Source organism: Salvelinus fontinalis, chromosome 22, assembly GCF_029448725.1.
Source record: "Salvelinus fontinalis isolate EN_2023a chromosome 22, ASM2944872v1, whole genome shotgun sequence".
Classification (NCBI taxonomy): Eukaryota; Metazoa; Chordata; class Actinopteri; order Salmoniformes; family Salmonidae; genus Salvelinus; species Salvelinus fontinalis.
This window is the reverse complement of record NC_074686.1, coordinates 33,975,359-34,001,699: the sequence shown is the minus strand read 5'-3', so window position 1 is coordinate 34,001,699 and position 26,341 is coordinate 33,975,359. Positions and strand designations below refer to the sequence as shown.

General features: G+C 43.0%; 1 protein-coding gene across 5 annotated transcripts in view; it reads left to right on the top strand.

The window, feature by feature from the left end:
- The window catches only part of LOC129820230 (CUB and sushi domain-containing protein 3-like), an 805,004-nt gene that overhangs the window by 370,505 nt on the left and 408,158 nt on the right, over window positions 1-26,341 (top strand). For 3 of the 5 annotated variants that reach the window (XM_055877256.1, XM_055877254.1, XM_055877253.1), the window contains exon 7: window positions 13,062-13,139. The exons of the other annotated variants lie outside the window; for them this stretch is intronic. In XM_055877256.1, coding sequence (XP_055733231.1) covers window positions 13,062-13,139 — 78 coding nt within the window. The remainder of the gene's footprint in view (window positions 1-13,061; window positions 13,140-26,341) is intronic. 5 annotated transcript variants of the gene reach the window in all.

The window sequence follows — 26,341 nt, the reverse complement described above, 5'->3', positions numbered from 1 at the left end:
TTGATCAATCAACCATGAAAAGGTAGGCTCTCTCTTCCTCAGTTATACACATCAACAACAACAACATTAATTAATGCTAGCCAGAGCGAGATGAGTTAAAATCTAAATAAGGAATATTATATAAACCCTCTCAAACTTTTCAGCTAGTTGACCATCAAAATTGCACTAATAAACGATGGGTAATTGTAGCCTACTCGTCCTACTCATTCAAGGGTTTTTCCTTATTTTTACTATTTTCTACATTGTAGAATAATAGTGAAGACATCAAAACTATGAAATAACATGATTCATCAAAGTAGCCACCCTTTGCCTTGATGACAGCTTTGCACACTCTTGGCATTCTCTCAACCAGCTTCATGAGGTAGTCACCTGGAATGCATTTCAATTAACAGGTGTGCCTTGTTAAAAGTTCATTTGTGGAATGTTTTTCTTTCTTAATGCGTTTGAGCCAATCAGTTGTGGTAGGGGTGGTTTACAGAAGATAGCCCAATTTGCTAAAAGACCACGTCCATATTATGGCAAGAACAGCTCAAATAAGTAAAGAGAAACGACAGTCAGTCATTACTTTAAGACATGGTCAGTCAATGCAGAAAATTTCAAGTGCTTTGAAAGTTTCTTCAAGTGCAGTCGCAAAAACCATCAAGCGCTATGATGAAGGGCTATTTGACAAAGAAGGAGAGTGATGGAGTGCTGCATCACGGTCACCTGGCCTCCACAATCACCCAACCTCAACCCAATTGAGATGGTTTGGGATGAGTTGGACCGCAGAGTGAAAGAAAAACAGCTAACAAGTGCTTAGCATTTGTGGGAACTCCTTCAAGACTGTTGTAAAAGCATTCTAGGTGAAGCTGGTTGAGAGAATGCCAAGAGTGTGCAAAGCTGTCATCAAGGCAAAGGGTGGCTACTTTGTCTAACACTTTTTTGGTTACTACATCATTCCATATGTGTTTGGTGAGTCAAATATAACCTTTTTGTTTTTACTCTTATAAAGTTGGTTTTGTAGCATAAACTGGGAGTTATAATATTTTGACGGATATTATAACTGTCTGTTTATTTCATATCTGCAAAGCAGTTCAAATGCTGTCAGTTCCACTTTAAGAGGTGATGGATATGTGTTACATTTGGCCTTTCATGGCCGAGACCGTTCAGTTAAAACGATCCTGACCTTGTGTGTTCAGTCATTATGGTGCGGATCACTGTCTGTAAGAAAAAGAAGCAATGGTAGGAAATACGAACCCAAATGTAGCTAAGAGCCTCACTGCCGACTAATGGGACTTCAGATGGGGCTCAAAGGTAGTATTTCATCCCAGAATTCACCCTAGAGTTGGACTCTTTGGACTCTGTATGATTCAGTCTTCAATCAGGTCCGAATTTGCTCCCATGTTTCATATCCGCTTCCTTGCCTTCCCGGACAATACATTTAGGAAAAGTGTCACCCTGATAGGCATTAGATATTCTCCAGAACTATCTCTTTCTAGATATGTTAGAGTGCCCATCTCAGATGCTTAGCAGAGAATGCAAGATTGTTTTGATTGATCTACTATGACATAAATGAATGATAGATGGAACCTAGCTTTTCATTTCAACCCCATGCACTTTACCAATTAAAACCGCTGACCAGCACTTGAGCCAAACACATTGTAGCTATGTCATACAGAATTACATCTTAATTAGTGATATATTGTCAGGTCACAATTTAGTTTTGACATTTGAGTTATAGTGTGCTTGGGGAAATTGCTAGATTGCTGAAGTTAGCAGAACTTGCAGAACATAAATAAACAGAATTTTGGACCAATTTTGGAAGTAATAAATCTGAACAAAAGTTTTCCTGTAAAAGGTTTTATAGCGCCCATATCAGCCGCCATTAAAGTACATCACTATACCCATAAGCTATAGGCTATGAGAGAATGATCAGAGCTTCTTTAAGTTGTTATAGGGAACCCATTTCAACTTTTCCTTGCTTTGTCCACTCAACACCATGCTCCAAGTGCTAGCATTTTCTCCTCAAACGTACGGGCAGATAATTCTACCATACATGTTGTAGTTTACTCTAAGTCCTTTGTCTTGAACCATTTTACAGTGAACGGTTTTCTAAAAGCTAGCCAGTTAGACATGGTGGAATGTGTGTCCAGTGTCCAGAGCAGGCTTAGGCAATTCCATGGAGGGATACATTAGAATATATTTTTGCCATCGCGGCCCAGAATCATATTTAAAGATTAAACATCATGTGTATGACTGTGTTGACAGATACAGTTGAAGTAGGAAGTTTACGTACACCTTAGCCAAATACATTTAAACTCAGTTTTTCACAATTCCTGACATTTAATCCTAGTAAAAATTCCCTGTCTTAGGTCAGTTAGGATCACCACTATATTTTAAGAATGTGAAATGTCAGAATAATAGTAGAGAGAATGATTTATCTCAGCTTTTGTTCCTTTCATCACATTCCCAGTGGGTCAGAAGTTTACATACACTCAATTAGTATTTAGTAGCATTACCTTTAAATTGTTTAACTTGGGTCAAACGTTTCGGGAAGCCTTCCACAAGCTTCCCACAATAAGTTGGGTGAATTGTGGCACATTTCTCCTGACAGAGTTGGTGTAACTGAGTCAGGTTTGTAGGCCTCCTTGCTTGCACATGCTTTTTCAGTTCTGCCCACAAATTTTCTATAGGATTGAGGTCAGGGCTTTGTGATGGCCACTCCGATACCTTGACTTTGTTGTCCATAAGCCATGTTGCCACAACTTTGGAAGTATGCTTGGGGTCATTGTCCATTTGGAAGACTCATTTGCGACCAAGCTGTAACTTCCTGACTGATGTCATGAGATATTGCTTCAATATATCCACATAACTTTCCTACCTCAGGATGCCATCTATTTTGTGAAGTGCACCAGTCCCTCCTGCAGCAAAGCACCCCCACAACATGATGCTGCCACCCCCATGCTTCACGGTTGGGATGGTGTTCTTCGACTTGCAAGCCTCCCCCTTTTTCCTCCAAACATAACAATGGTCATAACGGCCAAACAGTTCCATTTTTGTTTCATCAGATCAGAGGACATTTCTCCAAAAAGTACGATCTTTGTCCCCATGTGCAGTTGCAAACTGTAGTCTGGCTTTTTTATGGAGGTTTTGGAGCAGTAGCTTCTTCCTTGCTGAGCGGCCTTTCAGGTTATGTCGATATAGGACTCGTTTTTCTGTCGATATTGATTCTTTTGTACCTGTTTCCTCCAGCATCTTCCCAAGGTCCTTTGCTGTTGTTCTGGGATTGATTTGCGCTTTTCTCACCAAAGTATGTTCATCTCTAGGAGACAGAACGCGTCTCCTTCCTGGGCGGTATGACGGCTGCGTGGTCCCATGGTGTTTATACTTGCGTACTATTGTTTGTACAGATGAACGTGGTACCTTCAGGCATTTGGAAATTGCTCCCAAGGATGATGTCAAGCAAAGAGGCACTGAGTTTGAAGGTAGGCCTTGAAATACATCCACAGGTACACCTCCAATTGACTCAAATTATGTCATTTAGCTTATCAGAAGCTTCTAAAGCCATGACATAATTTTCTGGAATTTTCCAAGCTGTTTAAAGGTACAGTCAACTTAATGTCTGTAAACCTCTGACCCACTGGAATTGTGATACAGTGAATTATAAGTGAAATAATCTGTCTGTAAACAATTGTTGGAAAAATTGTTGTGTCATGCACAAAGTAGATGTCCTAACCGACTTGCCAAAACTATAGTTTTTTCACAAGAAGTTTGTGGAGTGGTTGAAAAACGAGTTTTAATGACTCCAACCTAAGTGTATGTAAACTTCCGACTTCAACTGTGTATGAACTAGGGCAGCGAGAGGGAGGTAGGTAGGTTAACGCTGGTGTAAGGGCTGTGTTAGGCCTTGAGGCAAAGCAAAGGGTACTTCAATTCCAAACCTACAAGTGTGTATTGTATAGTCGTCTATACAATACACACTCTAGACCAGGCCTGGGCAAAAGCCGGGCCGAGGACCATATGCGACCCTTGACCTGATTGACTAAGGCCAGGGGAATCATGCTAGATCACATAAAGAATTTGCAATAGAAAAGTAATGAGAAACATACAGTATGTGTTATTCAAATTAAAAGCCCAATGAATACTAGCCTTTGTGTAATGATTTAACTCCCACCGCTTGTGGGACATTTATTTTGAAGGCAGGTATACGACCCCTACCTTGTCACAACACAACTGATTGGCTCAAACGTATTAAGAAGGAAAGAAATTCCACAAATTAACTTTTAACAAGGCACACCTGTTAATTGAAATGCATTCGAGATGACTACCTCATGCAGCTGGTTGAGAGAATGCCACGAGTGTGCAAAGCTGTCATCAAGGCAAAGGTTGGCTACTTTGAAGAATCTCAAATATAAAATACATTTTGTTTTGTCTAGTTGATGATCCCTGTTCTATGATTTGGTAGGTACCCATTGTCGTGATGCCACCTTACATTTTGATTACCTAAATTAGAATGACAGTGTTGGCATGTTGAGATGGTTGCCTTCCTCCTCATATGTAGCAGATCTCCAACAGCGTCCCCAATCCTTTTTTTAATCAGTCTGAATGATGAAATGTCACGACTGAGCGGCAAGTATCAATTAATAGGCAACCTGGGCGTGTCGGTCAATGGAGCTTCTTCTGGCAGCGCATGGGAAGGACCCAATGTGCAATTTTAGCCTTTATATATTCATGACAGAAAGCTGACCTGAGGATCATGAAATGAGAGTAATGAAACATTCATGTTGGGTTAATAAGAGGTCAGACTAAAGGTCAGACTAAAGGTGTCCCTCATAGAGCCTGAGAATGCCTTGGCTCTCTAATATAGTTTACATTTCCACACAAAGAAACTCGTTGCCTGATTTAAGCAGATCCCAAGAAAGGACCCATTAAGGCATCGTAAGTGATACTGCTCAAGCGGTGCTCATCAGTGACCTTCGCAGTGCAACCGTTAATTAAGATGCAGATCCCTCACAGATTAACTATAATTGAGGAAGTCTGCACTATTATTAATGTTGGGCACTGCTTGTACTGTCCACTTCCTGAATATGGAGGAGGTACTGTCCACTCTTAAGTGAATACGGAAGAGGTACTGTCCACTCTTAAGTGAATACGGAAGAGGTACTGTCCACTCTTAATGAATATGAAAGAGGTACTGTCCACTCTTAATGAATATGGAATAGGTACTGTCCACTCTTAAGTGAATACGGAAGAGGTACCACCCACTCTTAATGAATGTGGAAGAGGTACTGTCCACTCAATGAGTATGGAATAGGTACTGTCCACTCTTAATGAATATGGAAGAGGTACTGTCCACTCTTAATGAGTATGGAATAGGTACTGTCCACTCTTAATGAAAATGGAAGAGGTACCACCCACTCTTAATGAAAATGGAAGAGGTACTGTCCACTCTTAATGAAAATGGAAGAGGTACCACCCACTCTTAATGAAAATGGAAGAGGTACTGTCCACTCAATGAGTATGGAATAGGTACTGTCCACTCTTAATGAAAATGGAAGAGGTACCACCCACTCTTAATGAAAATGGAAGAGGTACTGTCCACTCTTAATGAAAATGGAAGAGGTACTGTCCACTCTTAATGAAAATGGAAGAGGTACTGTCCACTCTTAATGAAAATGGAAGAGGTACTGTCCACTCTTAATGAAAATGGAAGAGGTACTGTCCACTCTTAATGAAAATGGAAGAGGTACTGTCCACTCTTAATGAAAATGGAAGAGGTACCACCCACTCTTAATGAAAATGGAAGAGGTACTGTCCACTCTTAATGAAAATGGAAGAGGTACTGTCCACTCTTAATGAATGTGGAAGAGGTACTGTCCACTCTTAATGAATGTGGAAGAGGTACTGTCCACTCTTAATGAAAATGGAAGAGGTACTGTCCACTCTTAATGAAAATGGAAGAGGTACTGTCCACTCTTAATGAAAATGGAAGAGGTACTGTCCACTCTTAATGAAAATGGAAGAGGTACTGTCCACTCTTAATGAAAATGGAAGAGGTACTGTCCACTCTTAATGAAAATGGAAGAGGTACTGTCCACTCTTAATGAAAATGGAAGAGGTACTGTCCACTCAATGAGTATGGAATAGGTACTGTCCACTCTTAATGAAAATGGAAGAGGTACTGTCCACTCTTAATGAAAATGGAAGAGGTACTGTCCACTCTTAATGAAAATGGAAGAGGTACTGTCCACTCAATGAGTATGGAATAGGTACTGTCCACTCTTAATGAAAATGGAATAGGTACTGTCCACTCTTAATGAAAATGGAAGAGGTACTGTCCACTCTTAATGAAAATGGAAGAGGTACTGTCCACTCTTAATGAATATGAAAGAGGTACTGTCCACTCTTCCTGAGTATGGAATAGGTACTGTCCACTCTTAATGAAAATGGAAGAGGTACTGTCCACTCTTAATGAATATGAAAGAGGTACTGTCCACTCTTAATGAATATGAAAGAGGTACTGTCCACTCTTCCTGAGTATGGAATAGGTACTGTCCACTCTTAATGAATATGAAAGAGGTACTGTCCACTCTTAATGAATATGAAAGAGGTACTGTCCACTCTTCCTGAGTATGGAATAGGTACTGTCCACTCTTAATGAAAATGGAATAGGTACTGTCCACTCTTAATGAAAATGGAAGAGGTACTGTCCACTCTTAATGAAAATGGAAGAGGTACTGTCCACTCTTCCTGAATATGGAAGAGGGACCATCCACTTTTAATGAATACGGAAGAGGTACCACCCCCTCTTAATGTGTATGGAAGAGGTACCATCCCCTCTTAATGTGTATGGAAGAGGTACTGTCCACTCTTAATGAATGTGGAAGAGGTACCATCCACTCTTAATGGATGTGGAAGAGGTACCATCCCCTCTTAATGTGTATGGAAGAGGTACTGTCCACTCTTAATGAATGTGGAAGAGGTACTGTCCACTCTTAATGAATGTGGAAGAGGTACCATCCACTCTTAATGAATACGGAAGAGGTACCATCCCCTCTTAATGTGTATGGAAGAGGTACTGTCCACTCTTAATGAATGTGGAAGAGGTACTGTCCACTCTTAATGAAAATGGAAGAGGTACTGTCCACTCTTAATGAATACGGAAGAGGTACCATCCCCTCTTAATGTGTATGGAAGAGGTACTGTCCACTCTTAATGAATGTGGAAGAGGTACTGTCCACTCTTAATGAAAATGGAAGAGGTACCACCCACTCTTAATGAATGTGGAAGAGGTACTGTCCACTCAATGAGTATGGAATAGGTACTGTCCACTCTTAATGAAAATGGAAGAGGTACTGTCCACTCTTAATGAAAATGGAAGAGGTACCACCCACTCTTAATGAAAATGGAAGAGGTACTGTCCACTCTTAATGAAAATGGAAGAGGTACTGTCCACTCTTAATGAAAATGGAAGAGGTACTGTCCACTCTTAATGAATACAGAAGAGGTACTGTCCACTCTTAATGAATATGGAAGAGGTACTGTCCACTCTTAATGAAAATGGAATAGGTACTGTCCACTCTTAATGAATATGGAAGAGGTACCACCCACTCTTAATGAAAATGGAAGAGGTACTGTCCACTCTTAATGAATATGAAAGAGGTACTGTCCACTCAATGAGTATGGAATAGGTACTGTCCACTCTTAATGAAAATGGAAGAGGTACTGTCCACTCTTAATGAATGTGGAAGAGGTACTGTCCACTCTTAATGAATATGGAAGAGGTACCACCCACTCTTAATGAAAATGGAATAGGTACTGTCCACTCTTAATGAAAATGGAAGAGGTACCACCCACTCTTAATGAAAATGGAATAGGTACTGTCCACTCAATGAGTATGGAATAGGTACTGTCCACTCTTAATGAAAATGGAAGAGGTACTGTCCACTCAATGAGTATGGAATAGGTACTGTCCACTCTTAATGAAAATGGAATAGGTACTGTCCACTCTTAATGAAAATGGAAGAGGTACTGTCCACTCAATGAGTATGGAATAGGTACTGTCCACTCTTAATGAAAATGGAATAGGTACTGTCCACTCTTAATGAAAATGGAAGAGGTACTGTCCACTCTTAATGAAAATGGAAGAGGTACTGTCCACTCTTAATGAATATGAAAGAGGTACTGTCCACTCTTCCTGAGTATGGAATAGGTACTGTCCACTCTTAATGAAAATGGAAGAGGTACTGTCCACTCTTAATGAATATGAAAGAGGTACTGTCCACTCTTAATGAATATGAAAGAGGTACTGTCCACTCTTCCTGAGTATGGAATAGGTACTGTCCACTCTTAATGAATATGAAAGAGGTACTGTCCACTCTTAATGAATATGAAAGAGGTACTGTCCACTCTTCCTGAGTATGGAATAGGTACTGTCCACTCTTAATGAAAATGGAATAGGTACTGTCCACTCTTAATGAAAATGGAATAGGTACTGTCCACTCTTAATGAAAATGGAAGAGGTACTGTCCACTCTTAATGAAAATGGAAGAGGTACTGTCCACTCTTAATGAATATGAAAGAGGTACTGTCCACTCTTCCTGAGTATGGAAGAGGGACCATCCACTTTTAATGAATACGGAAGAGGTACCATCCCCTCTTAATGAATGTGGAAGAGGTACCATCCACTCTTAATGGATGTGGAAGAGGTACCATCCCCTCTTAATGAATGTGGAAGAGGTACTGTCCACTCTTAATGAATGTGGAAGAGGTACTGTCCACTCTTAATGAATGTGGAAGAGGTACTGTCCACTCTTAATGAATGTGGAAGAGGTACTGTCCACTCTTAATGAATGTGGAAGAGGTACTGTCCACTCTTAATGAATGTGGAAGAGGTACCATCCACTCTTAATGGATGTGGAAGAGGTACCATCCCCTCTTAATGTGTATGGAAGAGGTACTGTCCACTCTTAATGAATGTGGAAGAGGTACTGTCCACTCTTAATGAATGTGGAAGAGGTACCATCCACTCTTAATGAATACGGAAGAGGTACCATCCCCTCTTAATGTGTATGGAAGAGGTACTGTCCACTCTTAATGAATGTGGAAGAGGTACTGTCCACTCTTAATGAAAATGGAAGAGGTACTGTCCACTCTTAATGAATACGGAAGAGGTACCATCCCCTCTTAATGTGTATGGAAGAGGTACTGTCCACTCTTAATGAATGTGGAAGAGGTACTGTCCACTCTTAATGAAAATGGAAGAGGTACTGTCCACTCTTAATGAATGTGGAAGAGGTACTGTCCACTCTTAATGAATGTGGAAGAGGTACTGTCCACTCTTAATGAATGTGGAAGAGGTACTGTCCACTCTTAATGAATGTGGAAGAGGTACTGTCCACTCTTAATGAATGTGGAAGAGGTACTGTCCACTCTTAATGAATGTGGAAGAGGTACTGTCCACTCTTAATGAATGTGGAAGAGGTACTGTCCACTCTTAATGAAAATGGAAGAGGTACTGTCCACTCTTAATGAATGTGGAAGAGGTACTGTCCACTCTTAATGAATGTGGAAGAGGTACTGTCCACTCTTAATGAATGTGGAAGAGGTACTGTCCACTCTTAATGAATGTGGAAGAGGTACTGTCCACTCTTAATGAATGTGGAAGAGGTACTGTCCACTCTTAATGAATGTGGAAGAGGTACTGTCCACTCTTAATGAAAATGGAAGAGGTACTGTCCACTCTTAATGAATGTGGAAGAGGTACTGTCCACTCTTAATGAATATTGAAGAGGTACCATCCACTCTTAATGGATGTGGAAGAGGTACCATCCACTCTTAATGAATATGAAAGAGGTACTGTCCACTCTTAATGAATACCGGAGAGGTACTGTCCACTCTTAATGAATATGGAAGAGGTATTGTCCACTCTTAATGAATATGGAAGAGGTATTGTCCACTCTTAATGGATGTGGAAGAGGTAATGTCCACTCTTAATGAATATGGAAGAGGTAATGTCCACATGAATATTCAATCATATCAGCTTGAGTGATCTACTGTTCATCTCGGCTGAACACACTGTCCCTGACATTAGGTACTTTTTGAGGACTTTGAACTTTTGAAGAGTTTCAAGTGGAAATGTAACATTGGAGCAAGTAGTAACTGGAAACCACAGGTCTGCAGAAGCTTTGCAGCATACTGTACAGAATTTGGTGTCTTAGTATCATAAATAGGATTTTAGAGGTTTACTCACAGAGCAGATTTGTCGACCTGTAATTTCTAAAATGCACAACATTCCAAAAACAGTATGGCATGCCTTAATCACTTTTTTACTTTAAACGTTTCAAAACAGACAATCAAGAAAATATTTGGTGGTAATATTACTTTCTAGGCTCTTTCACAATGAGTTGGTCTGCTCATCATCCTAACTACGCTCTTTCATAATGAGTTGGTCTGCTCATCATCCTGACTACGCACTTTCATAATGAGTTAGTCTGCTCATCATCCTAACTACGCTCTTTCATAATGAGTTAGTCTGCTCATCATCCTGACTACGCTCTTTCATAATGAGTTGGTCTGCTCATCATCCTGACTACGCTCTTTCATAATGAGTTGGTCTGCTCATCATCCTAACTACGCTCTTTCATCATGAGTTGGTCTGCTCATCATCCTAACTACGCTCTTTCATAATGAGTTGGTCTACTCATCATCCTAACTACGCTCTTTCATAATGAGTTGGTCTGCTCAACATCCTAACAACGCTCTTTCATAATGAGTTGGTCTGCTCATCATCCTAACTACGCTCTTTCATAATGAGTTGGTCTGCTCATCATCCTAACAACGCTCTTTCATAATGAGTTGGTCTACTCATCATCCTAACTACGCTCTTTCATAATGAGTTGGTCTGCTCATCATCCTAACTACGCTCTTTCATAATGAGTTGGTCTGCTCATCATCCTAACTACGCTCTTTCATAATGAGTTGGTCTGCTCATGATCCTAACTACGCTCTTTCATAATGAGTTGGTCTGCTCATCATCCTAACTACGCTCTTTCATAATGAGTTGGTCTGCTCATCATCCTAACAACGCTCTTTCATAATGAGTTGGTCTGCTCATCATCCTAACTACGCTCTTTCATAATGAGTTGGTCTGCTCATCATCCTAACTACGCTCTTTCATAATGAGTTGGTCTGCTCATCATCCTAACTACGCTCTTTCATAATGAGTTGGTCTGCTCATCATCCTAACTAGGCTCTTTCATAATGAGTTGGTCTGCTCATCATCCTAACAACGCTCTTTCATAATGAGTTGGTCTGCTCATCATCCTAACTACGCTCTTTCATAATGAGTTGGTCTGCTCATCATCCTAACTACGCTCTTTCATAATGAGTTGGTCTGCTCATGATCCTAACTACGCTCTTTCATAATGAGTTGGTCTGCTCATCATCCTAACTACACAACCTTTGATGTCTGAAAGTTGGAGATGTTGATTTTTATACTATGGTTTACAGGAATCTTTCTAAGTGTAAGAGTGGGCAAACATGTTCTACCTTATCCACCTCCACTGTATGTCAATATCGTGAAGGATAACTGGGAGTTGTCAAAAAACTGTCCACCTCTCATTCTCTGTCATTCAGTTAATCCTGAACTGAAGGTCTAACCCTAACATAGCCTTATGAGTTTCAACCCAACCTTCATATTTTGAGCAACGTGTTAACAATGACGAAGCCCTTTTTGCATATTGTCATATGTTTTTAAGGAAAGACTGAATCAGTGAATCCAATGTCAATGTGTGAGTGAACCCTTCTGTGTTAAATGTGCTCTTTGTAAGGCTGTGAGGGTTGCCCTCAAATACACACATTAGAAGAGAGAGAGAGAGAGAGAGAGAGAGAGAGAGAGAGAGAGAGAGAGAGAGAGAGAGAGAGAGAGAGAGAGAGAGAGAGAGAGAGAGAGAGAGAGAGAGAGAGAGAGAGAGAGAGAGAGAGAGAGGAGGAGAGAGAGAGAGAGAGAGAGAGAGAGAGAGAGAGAGAGAGAGAGAGAGCAACTCCACAGTCTCACACAATGCCACTTGCTTTTTTTCCAAACCCCAATATAATCCTTCATTATCCCATTTTATATCTGACAGTGAATCTATGATCACTTTCTGAACAAAAGCATTAAATATGTTCTGACAACAGATGTTTTTTTTTTCAGGTTTCTTTTTGGAAAACAGAAAATAAAACATTTATCATGATTGATGTTTTTACACACATGTTGAATGTGATCACAGTATTATTATTATTCCTATTATTATTATTATTAAGCTTATCAATCTTCACAGGGCTTCTGTTCAACTAAGATATTGGGGCTAAATGTAGATGAAATAGTGCTGAACATCTGAGGTTAGCACAACACCTGAAAATCCTCCTATTGCTCAGGATGTGTGTGTGTGCGTACGTGTGTTTGTTTCTGTGTGTGTGTGTGTGTGTGTGTGTGTGTGTGTGTGTGTGTGTGTGTGTGTGTGTGTGTGTGTGTGTGTGTGTGTGTGTGTGTGTGTGTGTGTGTGTGTGTGTGTGTGTGTGTGTGTGTGTGTGTGTGTGTGTGTGTGTGTGTGTGAGAGAGAGAGAGAGCTAACGCCTGCACTGTCATGTCCCAGCGTTCCGTTCTGCGGCATAACAAATTGGCCATTCTGTTGCTGAAAAAAAACCTTGACAGCCGCCCCTGAAGACTCCTCTGGGGATTGTGGCTAAAGGCTGATCCATATCGGCTGTTCTACATTCTGGTCTGCTGTCCTGCAAAACCCCCCAATCATTTCAAGGTTGACAAATGAACAGAAGCCCTGTACGCTACTTATATAATAATAATATCTTTCTTCTCCTCTTCTTTTTGCTCTTGCCTATTTGATCTCTTCACATTCTTTCTTTTTTTCTGTTGCTAAGATACTTTGACTATTGTTACCTGCTGCTGCTATGATTTGTGCTCTTCTCCATTAGCTTGGAGGATGGGTTTCTTGGTTTTCAATGCTGATCGGTTTATTTGGAACCTGTTTCACCTGTTTCACCTGTTTCACCTGATTTCATGTTTTTGTTTTCCCTTTAACTAGTGAAAAGGTCCGTAGACTTTAAATCTAGAGGAGTAAAATTATTCCCAGGCAAAGACAACAACAACAAGTTTTCTATCTGTGAGTCTACCTTTGTTACTCTGTTCTGGTAAATCTGTGATTTCTGTTTTCCTGTGCGTGCTTGTAAGTGTTTGTTTGTTGATGTGTTTCATGTTTTCAGTCATTTTGTAATTGCTTTGTTTGGACATTGTAACCTGCTGATGTTGAATGCATGATAAGTCCCCCAACCCACCCGTCATGCCTTGAATCAATAACCAAAGACCTTGTGCTGAATGAAAATGTATATTATGGCAAATGTGCACTGTGCAACCCTGGAGGGTAAAGATAGCCTTGTTCGAGCCAGTTACATGAGGCAGGTTGATGTACAAGTACACCCTCTGGACAGGACACTTGTCTATCTCCTGTTTCTGTAGCGTGAGGCAGCTTGATGTACAAGTACACACCCTGGACAGGATGCTTGTCTATCTTTTGTTTCTGTAGCGTGAGGCAGCTTGATGTACAAGTACACCCCCTGGACAGGATGCTAGTCTATCGCAGGGCCTTACCCCTAATCCATCTCGTTAATGCTGAGTGCCAAGAAGAGAGGAATTTGGTAAAAATGTTTGAGTCTTTGGGATGACTCGACCGAGGATCAAACCCACAGCCTCCTAATCTCCGGGTAGGCATGAACCACAAGACCACTGAGTTGGTGTGCAATCCTGGAGTTACACCTCAATCCAAAATCCAAATGATTGGCTTCATGCTGTCAAGAAGATATTCCACAAGCAATAACACACATTCTAATTGGTTTAGCAGGGCACTATGCCGGACTAGCCAGGTGAAGCAACTGTTCCTAATTTTTTATTTGCGGACCCTTAGGCTGAATTAAGAGAGATGTGCACAACCAATCACAGCAAGCTTTGATTTTGTATAACTCTTTGTGAATATCCATTATTGTTTTTGTGTCAACTGAGTTATGATGACATTGTCTGTGTTGCGAGGACATTCTCTGTGTTATGAGGACTGTATAAAACAATAGGTACCATTCTCAGCAGCATCCTAGGTTGCGCCGTCTGTGTCCCAGTATAATGCAAGCTGTATTTTAGCACGGTATATCACTACGTTAACGTTACTGACCTCACAACAAACCCAGAGCTCAGCTGTGATGCTATCAAGTCGTGTGTGTGTCAGAGGCGACAGAGAACAGCAGAAATGCTGGAGTCACATTATATTAGCTGTTTGTGTGGACAGAAAGACTAATGATAAATGACTGTTCATAGCGTTCTGGTGAATAATAGACTGTAAACTCGGGCCCTTTTGTGCACGTGTGTGAGTCGATATCACTTAAAGCCTGTTCCAAGGTGTAGCCTATGTAATATAAAGTGGGTAGTCGATGCAATTTCCCTTATTATCGAATTGGGGCGCAAACTCCCCAGACAATGGGAAGATTTAAAAAAAAAACTGACCTGGGAAGCATCTGAAATTGGTGGAATCCTCTGGAATAAAGTGCATATCATTGACGTGTGCAGGTTTTTTAAGACTTAGATAACGACACATATCTAGTCAATGACACTCCTGATTTGACTGACAAGACATGGGGAATGGTTAACTGTCGTGACGAACTCGGCATGCTCAAGAGCATTTCAACGTTAGCTAAAATATATACATTTTACGATTAATGAATGCATTAACGAATGTTTATATTTCTCCTTTATGAAGCCTTTTATTTATCTGAACACAATTAGCTGAGTCTGTGTGCTTTACATTGTCGTCCATACGATGAACGTTGTCCACGTGTTCTATGTTACTGATTGTCCATCTACACTGAACAAAGGCTCTTCACAAAATGGACAGATTTGTTTTTGTCGACTTGATGAACTAATACTGTGCAGAGTGGCGAAAGACGACATAGTTGACTTCTAGTCATCTGTGTAACGTAGTTATGATTCATAGATCAAGTTGTCTTATGTCAGGAAGATGGATCTTTGCATATTCAAAATATATTTAAATAGTCAAATGTGGGGCCTCCCGAGTGGCGCTGCGGTTTAAGGCACTGCAGCGCAGTGCTTGAGGCGTCAATACAGACCCGGGTTTGATACCAGGCTGTGTCACAACTGGCCGTGACCAGAAGTCCCATAGGGCGGCGCACAATTGGCCTAGCAATTTTGTATGAAATTGTAAAAAAAACTCCACCAGGATTTGTGTAGTCCTCACTGTCCTCTTCGGGCATGTTTGTAATCCTCACTGTTCTCTTCGGGCATGTTTGTAGTCCTCACTGTTCTCTTCGGGCATGTTTGTAGTCCTCACTGTTCTCTTCGGGCATGTTTGTAGTCCTCGCTGTCCACTTCGGGCATGTTTGTAATCCTCTCTGTCCTCTTCGGGCATGTTTGTAGTCCTCGCTGTCCTCTTCCGGCATTTTTGTAGTCCTCACTGTTCTCTTCGGGCATGTTTGCATGTCAGCGCTGCATGTTAGTTTGTATGTTTGTGTGTGTTTTGTGAGCTGTGCCATATTGCATGTTATTAAATCCGCATTAGTGTCCCAGAACGTCAAGAGAGCATGTACAACCATTTAAATGTATTCACAGAGAATGCTGTATTTATGCATTTATACAAATATGACGAAACTGAGAAAGCCCCAAAGAATTAAACACAGTTCTCCGATGCTACTTATCTTTCATTTACATCAATATTATCCACAGAGTAAGTATACAGGCAAAATAAAGACTGTGGTGTATTAACATACTGTACCAACCTATGGACTGAATAAGTGTTCTGACATGTACACCCAGTTAGCATCATCACAATGGCCCATCTGCGGCACGCAACCAAGTTGCAGGACTTCCTGTAAATACTGCAGTATATAGGGCTTCCTAGAAGTACTCTGGAATAACTAGAACATCAAGTGAATTGCAGAAGGACTCCCACTCACTCCAAATCAAGTCATCAACAAACCAGGCCGTGTGATCAGAACTGGAACCGTAGGGAGCCTTCCTGCATGGGTTTGTTCATGTTTTACACCGTTTCTGAAGTCTGTCTGATAATTATAAAATGATTGCACAGTGAAACGTGTGACAGGACAGAGACTGGATGGGAATGTGGAACAGGTGAGGTGTGTGTGTGTGTGTGTGTGTGTGTGTGTGTGTGTGTGTGTGTGTGTGTGTGTGTGTGTGTGTGTGTGTGTGTGTGCTCATTGGCAGCCTGACTAAGTGTGGTGCTAAGGCTCAAACCCCCTTGGGTTTCACACTTCACTGGACTCTGTCGAAATAAGAGGCAACGTCTCTAAACATAGCAGACAAAACTGCTCCGGTGGTGAAGGGACTCGATGGAGTTCGCCGAAATGACCTCAAATTTCATGTGGTGACGCCTGTCGTTTTCTAACCACTTTCCAATGTGATGGATGGTGGAAGCAGGAAGTTGGCATCCCAACATTGAAGCTTATACAGAGAAGGGTTGCGCTCCAAATGGTACATTATGTCGTATATAGTGCACTACATTTGACCTGGGACCGTAAGTAGTGCGCTACATAGGGAATAGGGTGCCATTTGGGATGCAAACAGGGGAGAACAGTCCTGAATGGCCCTCTGTATCCACTGAAGCCAACATGTTTAGGCTGTGATGGAACCGTAATGACAGTTGGTTGACCCATCAAGGAGAAAATCTGTCTCTCCCTCTGTTTATCTTGTGCCATATGCCTCATCCATCATAGGAGAGACCTAGGAACTATTTTCCTGACATTTCTTAATTATCACTGTTTTCTTTTGACCCTGTTGTGATGAAATCGTAGGAGAAAAATAGCATTGATAGACATTGAAAGATAACATTAATAGACATTGAAAGATAATATTGATAGACATTGAAAGATAACATTGATAGACATTGATAGATAACATTGATAGACATTGAAAGATAACATTAATAGACATTGAAAGATAATATTGATAGACATTGAAAGATAATATTGATAGACATTGAAAGATAATATTGATAGACATTGAAAGATAATTGTCACGATCGTCTTTAGGAGAGAATGAGGACCAAGGCGCAGCGCGTGGAAAGTACATCCTCTTTTTATTAGAAGGACAAAACGAAACAAAAAAACAACAAAACAGACGACCGTGAAGCTACAAACAGAAGTGCTGACACTAAACACTCTGACATAGACACAGACATAGACACATTCACTCAACACAAACCCATACACTACACCCAACACCCCCTTTACCATATAACCACCCAAAACCGACAACACACAAACATTCCCCATGTCACACCCTGACCTAACTAAAATAATAAAGAAAACAAAGAATACTAAGGCCAGGGCGTGACAATAATATTGATAGACATTGATAGATAACATTGATAGACATTGATAGGTAACATTGATAGACATTGAAAGATAACATTGATAGACATTGAAAGATAATATTGATAGACATTGATAGATAACATTGATAGACATTGATAGATAACATTGATAGACATTGAAAGATAATATTGATAGACATTGATAGATAACATTGATAGACATAATGTTAAGAAATTAGCCATAGATAGATGATCCTGCTCTTGTGTGCTCTACAATTATTACATTTTTAAAGGTGCAATCTGGGCTCCTTACATATAATTTTTCTTCTTTTACATTACTGATTTTCAAAGATAAGTGGCAGGGTGAATGCTTTGTTGTTTTAGAATCCCAGATTCACCCTTTAAGGCATTGTAATCCCCATCTATTTTATTATGTTTAGATTTTACCTTTATTCAACCAGGCAAGTCAGTTAAGAACAAATTCTTATTTACAATGACGGCCTAGGAACAGTGGGTTAACTGCCTTGTTCAGGGGCAGAACGACAGATTTTTACCTTGTCAGCTCGGGGATTCAAACTAGCAACCTTTCGGGTTACTAGCCCAACGCGCTAACCACTAGGCTACCTGCCTCTAACCACTAGGCTACCTGCCTCTAACCACTAGGCTACCTGCCTCTAACCACTAGGCTACCTGCCTCTAACCACTAGGCTACCTGCCTCTAACCACTAGGCTACCTGTCTCTAACCACTAGGCTACCTGCCTCTAACCACTAGGCTAGCTGCCTCTAACCACTAGGCTAGCTGCCTCTAACCACTAGGCTAGCTGCCTCTAACCCCTAGGCTAGCTGCCTCTAACCACTAGGCTAGCTGCCTCTAACCACTAGGCTACCTGCATCTAACCACTAGGCTACCTGCATCTAACCACTAGGCTACCTGCCTCTAACCACTAGGCTAGCTGCCTCTAACCCCTAGGCTAGCTGCCTCTAACCACTAGGCTAGCTGCCTCTAACCACTAGGCTACCTGCCTCTAACCACTAGGCTAGCTGCATCTAACCACTAGGCTACCTGCCTCTAACCACTAGGCTAGCTGCCTCTAACCACTAGGCTACCTGCCTCTAACCACTAGGCTACCTGCCTCTAACCACTAGGCTACCTGCCTCTAACCACTAGGCTACCTGCCTCTAACCACTAGGCTAGCTGCCTCTAACCACTAGGCTAGCTGCCTCTAACCCCTAGGCTAGCTGCCTCTAACCACTAGGCTAGCTGCCTCTAACCACTAGGCTACCTGCCTCTAACCACTAGGCTAGCTGCATCTAACCACTAGGCTACCTGCCTCTAACCACTAGGCTAGCTGCCTCTAACCACTAGGCTACCTGCCTCTAACCACTAGGCTACCTGCCTCTAACCACTAGGCTACCTGCCTCTAACCACTAAGCTACCTGCCTCTAACCACTAGGCTACCTGCCTCTAACCACTAAGCTACCTGCCGCCCCCACAGGGGAACTGTTTCTCACCGTTGTTATTTTTTACATACAGATGTTTTTTAGATTTGGGGGGAAAAAGACAACTGTGTTGTCGGTTGTTTTTTTGGGTATTTTTTCCCTTGGCTGACACTGACTACTACTTTCAGGAAGTATTATGATCTTCGCTCCAGCATTTTACTGAGCTAGAGGGTGGCAGCAGTGTCAGCATATCCTCCTCTCACAAACTGTGTTTGTGTCTGTAGTTCCTAAAATGTTCTCCAATCATCATGAATCTATTTGTTTTGATTGGTTTACAGATCAGCAGGTTTGCTTCATTCTGATTTGTTTTTATGGTCGCCACCATTTTAGATACGGGACATTTACTCAGAAGTCTGACCATAGTAAATATCTGAACTAGGCACTGGGTGCTCTCTTAAAGCACTGTCAAAGTGAGAAACAGTGAAATACCCAGTTATGTCTGGTCTATCCTACTCCGTAAAGGATTACATAGTGTACATGAGGCACTTTTTGGTGTGATTGACTGAGTTTTTTTGCACCAGTGCAAAGTTTGCAGCTGTCATCTTTAAGAGGTTGCATACTCTTAAAAGGTAGAACAGTAGTCACAGTAATAATTAAGATGTAACTTCTAAACATTTATAGTGGAAATGCATATAAATTACATCCTTTTTTAGTGTCATGCCCTGGTTAATAAACACATACATCATCAACCATTCACAAACGCTTTGAGCATCACACTTCATAGCCTATACCAGGCCAGATGGCACCTGACAGATATATCCAATGTTCAAAGGAATAAACTATGTATAGACCTACGGAATACACATGTAATTACCTACATTAGGAACACCTTCCTAATATTGAGTTGCACCTCCCCCTCTTGCCCTCAGAACAACCTCAATTCGTCTTGGCATGGAATCTTCAATGTGTCGAAAGCAGTCCACAGGGTTACTGGCCATGTTGTGTCAAGTTGTCTGAAAGTCCTTTGGGTGGTGGACCATTCTTGATATACACAGGAAACTGTTGAGTGTGAAAAACCCAGCAACGTTACACAAACCGGTGTGCCTGGCACCTACTATTGTCAAAAGGTAGGTGTAGCTGGTGCATGAAGTCAGGCGCAGGAGAGCAGAATGAGTGAGCAACGTACTTTACTCAAAATGAAGGCACAAGGTAAACATACACTTGACCAACAGTAAACGGTAATCAATTATGCACAGGTGTAAACAGCACCCGTCGAAAACCAGCCATAACGTACCGAATGAACATAGAAACAATCACACACAAAACACATGTGGGAAGCAGAGGGTTAAATACATGAACATGTAATTGGGGAATGAAACCAGATGTGTAGAAAAAAAGACAAAACAAATGGAAAATGAAAGGTGGATCGGCGATGGCTAGAAGACCGGTGACATCGACCGCCGAACGCTGCCCGAACAAGGAGAGGGACCGACTTCGTCGGAAGTCGTGACAACTATCATACCCCATTCAAAGGCACTTAAATATTTTGGCTTGCCCATTCACCCTCTGAATGGCACACATACACAATCCATGGCTCAATTGTCTCAAGGCTTAAACATCCATCTTTAACCTGTCTCCTCCCCTTCATCTACACTGATTTGAAGTGGATTTAACAAGGGATAATAGCTTTCACCTGGATTCCGTCTGTCATGGAAAGAGCAGTGTACTGTATATGTATCCAATACGCCTACACACCAATGTAAAAAGAACACATGCTGTCGCCCTTTATGACATGTCTTCTGTAATCATGTGAAGAAGAATTCAATGTAAAATAACATAAATAACATGACATTGGATCTCTAAGTATAGTGCTGCTTTTCGCTACACATGCAATATCATCTGCTAAATATTCATATATACACTACCGTTCAAAAGTTTGGGGTCACATAGAAATGTCCTTGTTTTTTAAAGTTAAGCACATTTTTTGTTGATTAAAATAACATCAAATTGATCAGAAATACAGTGTAGACAATGTTAATGTTGTAAATGACTATTGTAGCTGGAAACGGCAGATTTTTTCTGGAATATCTACATGGGTGTACAGAGGCCCATTACCAGCAACCATCACTCCTGTGTTCCAATGGCACGTTGTGTTAGCTAATCCAAGTTTATCATTTTAAAAGGCTAATTGATCATTAGAAAACCCTTTTGCAATTATGTTAGCACAGCTGAAAACGGTTGTTCTGATTAAAGAAGCAATAAAACTGGCCTTCTTTAGACTAGTTGAGTATCTGGAGCATCAGCATTTGTGGGTTCGATTACAAGCTTAAAATGGCCTGAAACAAATAACATTCTTCTGAAACTCATCAATCTATTCTTGTTCTGAGAAATGAAGGCTATTCCATGTGAGAAATTGCCAAGAAACTGAAGATCTCGTACAACTCTGTGTAATACTCCCTTCACAGAACAGCGCAAACTGGCTCTAACCAGAATAGAAAGAGGAGTGGGAGGCCCTGGTGCACAACTGAGGACAAGTACATTCGAGTATCAAGTTCTCAACTGGCAGCTTCATTAAATAGTACCTGCAAAACACCAGTCTCAACATCAACAGTGAAGAGGCGACAGAGTTGCAAAGAAAAGCCATATCTCAGACTGGCCAATAAAAAGAAAAGATTAAGATGGGGAAAAGAACACAGACACTGGACAGAGGAACTCTGCAACTCTAGAAGGCCAGCATCCTGGAGTCACCTCTTCACTGTTGACGTTGAGACTAGTGTTTTGCGAGTGCTATTTAATAAAGTTGCCAGTTGAACTCACTGATAATGGGCCTCTATACGGCTATGTAGATATTCCATAAACAATCTCCCGGTTCCAGCTACAATAGTCATTTACAACATTAACAATGTCTACTACACTGTATTTCGGATCAATTTGATGTTATTTTAATGGACAAAATTGTGCTTATCTTTGAAAAACAAGGACATTTCTAAGTGGCCACAAACTTTTGAATGGTAGTGTATTGTGAAACCAATAAAATTGGATTTGATTTGATTCTTAGCATATTCTATTTGAGAATGCCTGTAGAACCACAAGTCCCTCATTGAATAAGGAGAAACATTGTTTTCCAGTGATGCACATTCTATCAAGTACTTGTTTTTTTTCATTATTGTTCTGTGCGACTCTTTGCATTTTACCATCATTTTTTCACCCATTTTTGTTTTTGTTTTGTATATGTCAAGGGGGTATACTGTTTCAAAAATAACCATATCGTGTTGCCTGGCTGGTCTATTGGCCGCACATCACATTAGGTTTGAATCTGGTTTACCGCCCTGATACAATCTCTCACTATCTTACTCCAGTATCAATCTAGTTTACTGCCCTCTGACACAATCTCTCACTATTTTACCCTACTATCAACCCAGTTTACTGCCCTCTGATACAATCTCTCTCTATTTTACCCCACTATCAACCCAGTTTACTGCCCTCTGATACAATCTCTCTCTATTTTACCCCACTATCAACTCAGTTTACTGCCCTCTGATACAATCTCTCACTATTTTACCCCACTATCAACCCAGTTTACTGCCCTCTGATACAATCTCTCACTATTTTACCCTACTATCAATCCAGTTTACTGCCCTCTGACACAATCTCTATCTATTTTACCCCACTATCATCCAGTCTGTTGCCATTTGACGTAATCTGTCTCTTTCTTTCTCCACTGCCATCCTACCTCACTATTTGTTAAAAAAGAAATCGGAAAAATCTCTTCCAATATGTATTAAAACAACATGGGTCGTATTAGACCCTTTTCACTATTTTTCAAGATAAGCCCTACTGCATTTCTGAAGACACAGTTTCGAACTGCTCCCCAGCTGACGTTTTGAGGCTGTTTTATGGTCTTGGGGTCCATTTCATTACAGTCCCTGAACATTAAAGTGCCATGGATCTCTCTTCTATTAAATGCTTGTGTGATCCCTCCGTTCCTCCTGCTGTCCTATTGGTTCCTGTCTTCATCGCAACATGGCGTGCTCCTCGTACTAAACCCAACAGAAATTATATAGGAATCAGGAATCATGAATTAGGAATCAAGAATCAGGATATTGTGTACGTTCCAAATGTCACCCTTATTTCCTATGTGGTGCACTACTATTGACCAGGGTGCATAGGACTCAGTGCCCAGAGGGCTCTAGTTAAAAGTAGTGCACTATATAGGGCAGGTGTTTTCAACAGGTCGATCGTGAGCTACCAGTAGCTCGCAGCCCACATATGAGTAGTTCGCCAAACAATTCTGAAAGTAAATGCAATTCTTTATGTTTTCCACCGTATAATGTCATAAACAAATCTCACAAGTATCAGACACCTTGTCACGATCGTGTGGAGGATTGACGGACCAATACGCAGCACTTGGAAAATAAGCCATCTCCTTTTTATTTACGAAGACGGCACACGAAACAAAAACACTTAAACACTAAACAAAACAAGAAAACGATCGTGAAGCTAAAACAACGATGTGCACACACTGGCTACAAACGTATCACATAGACAATTACCCACAACCAATGAGAGCCTATGGCTACCCTAAATAAGGCTCCCAATCAGAGACAACCGAAATCAGCTGTCTCTAATTGGGAACTCATTCAGGTAACCATAGACTCTCCTAGACAACTAAACATACATAGACAACGCTAGACACCTGAACTCCACACAAACCCATATACTACACAACAACCCCTTTACCATAAAAAACACCCAAAACCAACAAAACACAAACATTCCCCATGTCACACCCTGACCTAACTAAAATAATAAAGAAAACAAAGAATACTAAGGCCAGGGCATGACATAACCCCCCCCTTAAGGTGCGAACTCCGGGCGCACCATTACACAGTCTAGGGGAGGGTCTGGGTGGGCTTCCATCCACGGTGGCGGCTCCGGCTCTGGTCGTGGTCCCCACGTCACCACAGTCCCTAACCACCTCCTTAGCTTCTTCAAAATGACCCCTCTCCACATTAACCCCATTGCATTAAGGGGCAGTTCCGGACTAAGGGGCAGCTCCGGACTAAGGGCCAGTACCAGGGTAAGGGGCAGTACCAGGGTCAGGGGCAGTACCAGGGTAAGGGGCAGCACCAGGGTAAGGGGCAGCACCAGGGTAAGGGGCAGCACCAGGGTAAGGGGCAGCACCAGGGTAAGGGGCAGCTCCGGACTGAGGAATGGCAGCTCCGGACTGAGGGACTGCAGCTCCGGACTGAGGGACTGCAGCTCCGGACTGAGGGACTGCAGCTCCGGACTGAGGGACTGCAGCTCCGGACTGAGGGACTGCAGCTCCGGACTGAGGGACGGCCCATGGCTGGCTGACAGATCTGGCTGCTCATGGCTGGCTAACGGATCTGGCTGCTCATGGCTGGCTGACTGATCTGGCTGCTCATGGCTGGCTGACTGATCTGGCTGCTCATGGCTGGCTGACTGATCTGGCTGCTCATGGCTGGCTGACTGATCTGGCTGCTCATGGCTGGCTGACGGATCTGGCTGCTCATGGCTGGCTGACGGATCTGGCTGCTCATGGCTGGCTGACGGATCTGGCTGCTCATGGCTAGCTGACGGATCTGGCTGCTCATGGCTAGCAGACGGATCTGGCTGCTCATGGCTAGCTGACGGATCTGGCTGCTCATGGCTAGCTGACGGATCTGGCTGCTCATGGCTAGCTGACGGATCTGGCTGCTCATGGCTAGCTGACGGATCTGGCTGCTCATGGCTAGCTGACGGATCTGGCTGCTCATGGCTAGCTGACGGATCTGGCTGCTCATGGCTAGCTGACGGATCTGGCTGCTCATGGCTAGCTGACGGATCTGGCTGCTCATGGCTAGCTGACGGATCTGGCTGCTCATGGCTAGCTGACGGATCTGGCTGCTCATGGCTAGCTGACGGATCTGGCTGCTCATGGCTAGCTGACGGATCTGGCTGCTCATGGCTGGCTGACGGATCTGGCTGCTCATGGCTGGCTGACGGATCTGGCTGCTCATGGCTGGCTGACGGATCTGGCTGCTCATGGCTGGCTGACTGATCTGGCTGCTCCTGTCTGGTTGGCGGCTCTGGCAGATCCTGTCTGGTTGGCGGCTCTGGCAGATCCTGTCTGGTTGGCGGCTCTGGCAGATCCTGTCTGGTTGGCGGCTCTGGCAGATCCTGTCTGGTTGGCGGCTCTGACAGATCCTGTCTGACGGACGGCTCTAGCGGCTCCTGTCTGGCTGGCGGCTCTAGCGGCTCCTGTCTGGCGGACGGCTCAGTGGGCTCATGGCAGACGGGCGGCTTTGCAGGCTCATGGCAGACGGGCGGCTTTGCAGGCTCATGGCAGACGGATGGCTCAGATGGCGCTGGGGAGACGGATGGCTCAGATGACGCTGGGGAGACGGATGGCTCAGATGACGCTGGGGAGACGGATGGCTCAGATGACGCTTGGCAGACGGGCAGTTCAGTCATCGCTGTGCAGACGGCAGACTCCTGCCGGCTGAGGCGCACTGTAGGCCTGGTGCGTGGTGCCGGGACTGGTGGCACCGGGCTGGGGACACGCATCTCAGGACTAGTGCGGGGAGCAGCAACAGGACGCACAGGACTCTGGGGACACACAGGAGGCTTGGTGCGTGGTTTAGACACTGGTGGTAAAGGGCTGGAGACACGCACCATATAGCTAGTGCGTGGAGGAGGCACTGGTGGTACTGGGTTGGGGCGGGGAGGTGGCGCCGGAAATACCGGACCGTGCAGGCGTACTGGCTCCCTTGAACGCCGAGCCTGCCCAACCTTACCTGGTTGTATGCTCCCCGTCGCCTGACCAGTGCGGGGAGGTGGAATAACCCGCACCGGCCTATGTAGGCGAACCGGGGACACCATGCGTAAGGCTGGTGCCATGTACGCCGGCCCGAGGAGACGCACTGGTGACCAGATGCGTTGGGCCGGCTTCATGACATACGGCTCAACGCTCAGTCTAGCCCGGCCGATACGTGGAGCTGAAATGTACCGAACCGGGCTATGCACGCGTACAGGAGACACCGTGCGCTCTACTGCGTAACACGGTGTCTGACCGTACTCCCGCTCTCCACGGTAAGTACAGGGAGTAGGCGCAGGTTTCCTACCTGACTTCGCCACACTCCCTTTAAGGCCCCCCCCAAGAAATTTTTGGGTTGTACTCACGGGTCTCCAGCCTTGTCTCCGTGCTGCCTCCTCATATCGCCTCCTCTCGGCTTTAGCTGCCTCCAGCTCTTCACGAGGAAGGCGATATTCTCCCGGTTGAGCCCACGGCCCCTTACCATCCAGTATCTCCTCCCATGTCCATGAATCCTGTGTAGGTAGGTCCTGTTGCCGCTTTCCATGCCGCTTGGTCCTATGATGGGTAATTCTGTCACGATCGTGTGGAGGATTGACGGACCAATACGCAGCACTTGGAAAATAAGCCATCTCCTTTTTATTTACGAAGACGGCACACGAAACAAAAACACTTAAACACTAAACAAAACAAGAAAACGATCGTGAAGCTAAAACAACG